Below are 7,793 nucleotides of genomic sequence, written 5' to 3' on the forward strand. Positions count from 1 at the left end.
AAAATAAAAAATTAACAGTCAGTACTTTTGTTGTTCTTTTTGACAAATTCCTGTTAAATGTATTGGACCCTCTGTTTTTAGGTTTTATTTTTTTCATCTTGACTTCCTTGGAAATGCTAGCAAGAAGTCAGTTCAACAGATGTAACTTATAGTGAGATTGGAGGCGGTGCAGTATTAATATCAGAATCCCTTAGTTTTGATTATTAATCCTCTGGCTGACCCCATATTGCATTTTTTCATCTTAAAATGATGCACAGTCTTTATGTGAAATGTACTGTCTTCTTGATATTTATCAACCCATCAGTTTGTATTTCTGTGTGTTAATAAAGTTCCAACTTTTGTATTGTAACATTTTTGTGTTTTTCTTTCTTTAGTTTTTCAGACAACTCAAACTTTTAAACACTTGTAATGAGCTGTTTGTGTGTGTGTGTGTGTGTGTGTGTGTGTGTGTGTGTGTGTGTGTGTGTGTGTGTGTGTGTGTGTGTGTGTGTGTAAGAAGTACCACTTTTAACAACTTCATTAATATTGTTTTGTATCATAGTAATAAAGGTTAGTTTTAACGTCTGTATCTCCTCCTTATTTAATCTGAGATGTTCTTTTCTAAAAACCTCAGGATTGTGCAAGTACTTGGTGAGTTTAGAAGGTAAGTGGAACACTAAACAGAAAAGAAAAGAGACAGAGATGTGTGTTTTCTGTTAATACCATAATTGCAGTCATCTTAAACAAACACATGACATTTCTTTGGCACGATTGCTTTTTCACTGATTTGAAACTTTAATGTGTGGTACAACAATTCTTCTAGTTAAATAGAAAAAAAATGGGCTGTCTGTGTAAAAAGCATAAATGGCTGTTTGTCTTGGTGTATTGGTCTTTTGCCAGCATGGCAAACTAGATCAATCTGCTGGGACATCTGATTTGAGGACAATCACTTGCTTTTCCAAAGGACACTGACAACCAGACATTAGATGCCACAGCCCTGGCCCACGGTATCCCCCCCCCCTCCCCCCCATGCATGCGGTGGGCCTTCTGTAGTAAGAGAGCAGCTTAATGAAGGTGACAAGGTGAAAACAGGAGGATTGATGTGCCGGTGCTGTGAGGGCATGTATAACACCACCTACCCAAGTGTTGAATATAAGGAGGCTTTGAAGAATCTACAATAATTGTGTGTTGTTTGTACATGTGTGATGTTTTCAGGGTTTTTTAAAATAAAAATCAGCTTTCTTTTTAATTGCTATTAACTGACAGTCAGATAACCAGCTTTTAAAAACATATTCATAAACACTTTGCAGTCAACAAAATTTGCACAGAGGTTATAGATGAAATAAAAGTATCACGTGTGTTCTAGGTGTGTTTATAACTCTGTTATTGTACATATTCTGTGTTATACATCATAATCATTCCAGTCATTTTTTAACTGTTTTAATCTTTATAAAACTGTTATTTATTTATTTATTTTTGTGATTTCTGCTGCCCTATTGGTCTGGTCTCTCTTGAAAATCTGAGAATGTGATATTCATAATAAAAGGATTTAAGTTTACTGCCAAAAAATGATTGCACTTCATAACAGAAATGTGCTAACTGGCTTGAAATAGATTGAAACTGTTATGAGATTGCTTCAGGGAGCAGACATGACACCGTCTTTTAGGTTTCGCCATCACTTTGTATTATGCGCACAACACCACCCTCCTCTGGCTTCCACATGAACTGCACCTTAAACATCAACTGTTTACAAATGTCATGACACAAACAAACGTTTCAATACCGTAAATCACTTTTTGGACTGCGATCACTTTTTGGCACAACATCGGCTCTGATAACATTTAAAGCGCACTGAAAAACTATTCTTTAATGCTAAAAATCCATTATCAATTGTAATTATTTATTTATTAATTTAAATTTCAGATATCGATCTTCATTTTTGTAAACTGGTGAATTAATGATTTTTTAAAGAATTAAAACGACAAAGTTTGGCAATATATTTTTTTAAAAAGGATGAATAAAGCAGTAAAATAAAATGAGAAATATATATATATTTTAAAAACTATGATAATTAGACGAACTTTATTTTAAATAAATAAAATTGATTTTCGGTGACCCTGGGTGTCATGGTGATGATGACGTGTTTGAGTGCAGGTATAAAAGCAGGAGGCAAAAGTGGAATTCGGGTTTCACGTTTGAGCGCAAACAGGAGCTTTTTCCCACTAGTGCTGTGAAAACTCGGATTTTTCAAACTACAGCTAACGTTTGAAAATCTTCAAGAAGGATTTGCAAAATGACTTCTTCAAACTTGAGTCGCGAGATGCACCTGCTCTCCCTTTTCATTGAGGAGGTGTTAGATCAACGCTATGGTGAGTACAGCAGGCTAATATGTCAGAGTGCTAGCAAACAAATACAACTTCGATTTTTGTCTTTTATTGTTTGGAAGTAGGACTTCATGAGTGTTAACATTTAGGATGAGATGTTTCATACTTGAGTAACATCAATTTTAACATGTGCCAGTACGCTATAAAGATGGCGCCATGTTTTTTTTTAATTGCTAACGACTTAAGGCGTTGGAGGACGCTGACGTCAGCGCGCGGCCGTTTTTGCATGTAGAGGGTTTGAGTTGACATGTTTGGGCCGCTGGCGCTGAGTTATACGTGAACGTTTCATAGATTGTGAATGTGTAAAGCTGGAGAAGCTGGAGTTTTAAAAGTTCACAGAGTCGCAGGATGAGTTTGAGATTGAAACAGTGTGTGCCTGCAATAAGGAGGTGGGAGGTTTCTCACCTAAATGTAGCTGCTTTATCCTCAAAATATCGATGCTCAACTAATATGAAGATATTACTCCTTAATGTGAATGCGTATTAAAACCTCAGTGAAAATCCACGCAGCCTTACACCACATGAAAACTTTTACCAGGTGAAAAATGTGAAGGCTTTCATAAACAATGAGTTCTGCTGGGAGCTTCTTACTGTTTGTGTGGAAGAGCTTATGATGATGTAAAGCCATGTCTGGACAATTTAAATTCAGGCTTTAATTTGTGTGATCACATGATTAACGTAGACGCACGCTTTGCTTTCTCGTAGCTGATCTGGTGAGTCCAGTCACTGCACCTCAGATGGTCGTCACTAACTTGAGGAACCGTGAACTGAGCAGGAGGCATCTGAACTCCATGCCTCACCTGGTCCTCACTCTTTACCATAACCTGGTGACTGGGTCCAAGGACTTTCCTTGCATACCTTTTAAAGGATGGTTCCACCGGGACCTGGTGACGACACCATTTGTCAATGTGAGGCAGAGCCAGAGAGAGAACACCACTCCTTCTCCTCCTACGGACTCACCAGCTGGCATGATGCTGCCGCCTGCGGGCTCCAGCTCTCATCCACGCTTCCTGACTCCAGTTCTTCCAGAGAAAGCAGATCTTGCTGTGCTGAAGGCAGATCGGAGGAACTGTGTCCGCACCCTGACTGTCGACGGCCTCCCCGTCACCAGAGTCATCTCCACTGTTTACCAAACAGAGGACACTGAGATGAAGAACCGCTGGAGAGTAACAGACTACAGCGCGGACGGCAGAGTTCTCACTTCGGTGCTCTGCCGTTTTCTAAATATGTCGGCAAAGCGTGCTAAGAGGAAGGCGGAGGAAGAGAGCAGCATCCGGAGCCCGACTCAAGCAAGGAAGCGCTTGAGATTATAATATACAGTGAAGCATGTCGAACGTCAGCAAGCCTGAACAAAGTGGTAAGTAGTAAATAGTGCTTAAGGTTGTTTCTAAAAGAATGTCCTAAAATATTTGAAAATCGTCAAGGTTTTAACTTTTATTCTTTCTTTTCTGCCTCTTGTTTCTAAAAGTCAGGCAAAAGAGTCACGCTGCAAAGAAACACCACACAGAAGATTTTCCCTCAGTAAAATGGTGAATATATTCATCTTGTTATGACGTTTGCTCACAATAACCAGGAGTGTTTCTGAAGTGATTCACTCTCATTTGGTGTTATTTGATCCAAAGACAACTGAGGGTCTTCAGAGCAGCGTGAACGGGCGTCATCTGAGAGCAAGACAGTCCTGGCGCCTTTGTGGTTCCCTCCAGGTACTCCAGCTTCATCCCACAGTCCAGAGAGATGCAGTTAGGTTGAATGTGAGTGTGAATGGTTGTCTGTTTCTCTGTGTTAGACTGACCTGTCCAGGTTATACCCCCGCCTCTGGCCCCATAACAGCTGGGATGGCTCCAATGGTTAAGCAGAAGAAATGGATGGAAGGATGATCCAAAGAGAAACATTGAAGGCCCTCTCACAAAAAAAGATAAGAACTCATTTTACACATTGTTGAAACATCCTGAAAGTTATTTGTTGTGTTTAGAATCTGGTTGAACTGTCATTAGAGTTTGTTTCGACTTGTTGTTCATTTCTTATTCGGTTCAGCTGTGTTTCTATGTGTCCTTAGTTCCCATAATCAGCCTCCTGTGTGTAAATATTGTGTCAGTCTCCCTTTGTCCCTTGTCAGAGTGTTAGTCTCCGTCCCCTCGTGTTTCCTTGCCTCAGTAGTTCTGTTTCCTACAGTTTTCCCCCAGTATAGGTTTTGGTTAGACTTTTTCAGTTCCCTTTGTCAGTCTTTGTATTTGGTATTTCCTCATCAGTCTCATCACTTTCCTCTCCAGAAAGAAAACAATAAAAAGACCTGAAGAGACGTCTATGCAAACGCTCTCATTGTGAAAGATAAGTATACATCCAACTAATCTGTGACTCTGTCACAGCTCTGATCAGCAATTCTTTCAGGTTTGTCTGTTTTGATGATGTTATTAATTGTTATTATCCTTTATCCAGTTAACTTTCAGAGAGGAGCGGAGGGAGGAGCGAAGCCAGCGTGCTCTGTAAACTGTCATTAAAAAAAAGATAAGTATATATTGATTTTATATTATTATGACAGCTCCTCCTCAGTGAACACTTCCTCTAGTTGCTGAAATCATTTACTAATTTTTTTCTTCCCATTTGTCTTTTGTTTTTCAGAGAAAACAGAGGAGCCAAGGTGACATTAAGACCTAAGACAGGACGGATTGAACCCTTTCTCGTAAAAAGATAAGTATTCACTCTGCTTTTAATCAGAATATTGATAAATATCTAAAATTCTGCTCACCTGGTTGATAAAGTTACTAAATTGATTCCCTCTTTTCTGTCATTTGTCCTTTAGAGAGAAGATGAGGAGAGTGAACGTCAGCAAGAATGAACAAAGTGGTAAGTAGTAAATAGTGTTTAAGGTTGTTTCTAAAATATCCCAAACATTAAAAAACTTGTTGAGGTTTTAACTTTTATTCTTTCTTTTCTGCCTCTTGTTTCTAAATGTCAGGAAAAAGAGCCAAGATGAGAAGAAACTCCACACAGAAGATTTTCCCTCAGTAAAATGGTAAATACATTCATCATGTTATGACGTTTGCTCACAATAACCAGGAGTGTTTCTGAAGGGATTCACTCTCATTTGGTGTTATTTGGTGTTTGTCTTTGAAAGGAGAGGAGCAGTAACGACACTGGGAGACAAACAACAGGATGATCCAAAGAGAAACATCAAAGGCCCTCTCACCAGCTTTCATTTATTAAATTTGTCTTTACTGAACGATTTCTGGTGTGTACTTGTGTTGATACTCAGACAACAGCTCGTCTTTCTGTTTGTGCTGGAAGATTCAGGCAAACACATATTACATATATAGATTGTTATATGACACAGTTTCACATTTAGTGCTATATGATAATGATAAGGTCCAGTTTAATGGTATTGCTAGTGTCTAATGAAATGAACACGTGATTTTCAGATCCAGCAAAGTGAATATTTTTCACTGTGGATAAATTACATGGAAACGTTTAATGAGTCATCAGCTATTTCACTACAAAGATGATGTGATTAAAGGTTCTCATACATGCAGGTCAGAAGTTTTGCTCCATCCTGGATGTTAAATGCTGATCAATGTTTACACATATCTGCACATTTCTAACAGCTCATTTCACAGGTCATCAGTCTCCTGACTGCATATGCAGAGTTTTATCATCACGTGTTCATGGCAGACAAACATAATTATGAATTCTTGTTTTAGTTCCATTCAGTCACTCAACATCAGGTGTCTGCTTGTCCTGAGCTGTGAGAACTACAGTGAGTTGCTTTCCTCTTTAGCTTAGTATTAATAAACCAGGTCGTAGGTGGGCACCTGCATCAAGGAGTCAAGAAGCATATTTTATTGTTTAATGGTGAAAACAATGGATTGTTGGTCATTTGTTTAATGGAAAGACTGAAAGTGCGGCCTGGTGTTGACTTACACTTATTCAAAGTGATGAAGTACCAACAGATACTAAAAGTCACAGCCTGAAACACGTCAACTGCTTTATTATTTCTAGTTATAAATAAACTGTCAGTTTATGGCCCCTGTGGCTCGATCAGGCCCTTCCGGGATGTGGAGATATTTATCATTTACTATAACTTGTGCTTATGTTGGTTTTTGCTGTGGTTTCGCTACTGTGTTTTTCTCTTTTTGCTTGTTTTTATTTTTCCAGCAGGTGATCAAACAGATTTTTAGTGTCTTCTCTCTCTGTGTCTCTCTTCTCCTATCTTTTTGCTTTCCATCTCCTTCTGTTGAGCATCTTCCCAACTTCTCTTTTCTTCATCTTTCTCTTTCCCATCCCCAGTCCTGTCCGTTCTGATTGTAATAATTTCAAGGTAAAGAAAAGAAAGAAATAATAAAGAGCTAATACACTTTGACAATCAAGTGGACCAGTGTGGCAAAAGCTGTAATGATCCATTTGGGAAAATAAATCTGTTGGACTGGTAAACTAATATACTATAATAATACGGTATGAAAAATGGCAAACATGAGAATTCTGTGTGTTTTCCTTCTTATCTGCAGACTAACAGTCCACAGGTTTGGTGCTCAGACTCTGATTTGTTCCCTGGAGATGGAGGAGAGAGAGCACAGAGGACAGCAAGGTGGAGGAGTGAAGGAGAAGGTGGTGCAGCTCAGTGTCCAATCAGGAGTGAGCATCTCTATATATGTATATAGAATATATATATTTCAAGTTTTTGTTGTTTTTTGTTTTTTAAAGCAAACACTAAAACTGTCACCCAGACCTCTGAAGATAAAGATAACTAATCATAAATAAAGGGAATATTATCATGATGAGGACACTATCAGAGGTAGTTCAGGGAACTGTTATAGTTCAGATACCAGAAAAATCGTTTTTCTTTTCTTGTTTTTTTGGCTTAACTTCATGGTAGGCAAAATGAAGAAGAGTGCTAAGCAAGTAAAAGCTGCATGGCAAAACACACACCTTCACTGCAGATGCATGCACAGAAACCAGTATTTTTTGTATCTTAAATATTAAGTAGTGTGTGTACAGTAGTCAATATAATGGGATGTGTCCTAAAGCAGCGAAAGAAGAGTTCTTACAGCATTTTGCAATATTTAGGATTTTATTGAACACTTTTACCTTTCAACATTTGTAACATTAGTGAGTAATGAAGCATTGCAGAATAATCCTGTGTTTTTGATTATTTATTGTACACTACAAGTAAACAACAATAAGTTAAACATCTGTCACATCTGTCAGAAGCTTGGATAGCGAAAGTAGCGAAAGACTGCGGTGGGTTTGAAAACGATTTGCCGGGAGTCCGGTGTTCTCACAGCTCTAGTGAGCCTAGCCCCCGGATTGCTATCGAGCTAGTGGGTAACAGACGTCTCTGAAAACGTCGGAGCGCTTTTGAAAATATGTGGTGTCTTGATAAACTGAGCAGATATTTGAGGTTTACACAGCTACAGTCTCGCCTGAAAATATGTGAAAC

At 38.6% G+C, this 7,793-nt stretch overlaps 1 protein-coding gene across 2 annotated transcripts; it reads left to right on the forward strand.

Moving 5' to 3' along the window:
• The first annotated feature begins 2,098 nt into the window (after positions 1 to 2,098).
• On the forward strand, positions 2,099 to 5,585 carry LOC309689765 (uncharacterized protein). 2 transcript variants are annotated; one of them, XM_082506408.1, is made up of 9 exons: positions 2,099 to 2,348; positions 3,068 to 3,719; positions 3,831 to 3,891; positions 3,985 to 4,065; positions 4,149 to 4,871; positions 4,982 to 5,054; positions 5,167 to 5,206; positions 5,319 to 5,375; positions 5,478 to 5,585. In XM_082506408.1, exons 1-2 carry the CDS (start codon positions 2,273 to 2,275, stop codon positions 3,673 to 3,675), a joined length of 684 nt encoding a protein of 227 aa, XP_082362534.1. In that variant the 5' UTR covers positions 2,099 to 2,272; the 3' UTR covers positions 3,676 to 3,719; positions 3,831 to 3,891; positions 3,985 to 4,065; positions 4,149 to 4,871; positions 4,982 to 5,054; positions 5,167 to 5,206; positions 5,319 to 5,375; positions 5,478 to 5,585. The 2 variants fall into 2 exon arrangements, with proteins under 2 accessions (XP_082362534.1, XP_082362533.1); XM_082506407.1 differs by having other exon boundaries at positions 4,149 to 5,054.
• Positions 5,586 to 7,793: the final 2,208 nt, after the last annotated feature.

The sequence above is a fragment of the Aulonocara stuartgranti genome (genome assembly GCF_965226115.1).
Source record: "Aulonocara stuartgranti genome assembly, chromosome: 15".
NCBI classification, from domain to species: domain Eukaryota; kingdom Metazoa; phylum Chordata; class Actinopteri; order Cichliformes; family Cichlidae; genus Aulonocara; species Aulonocara stuartgranti.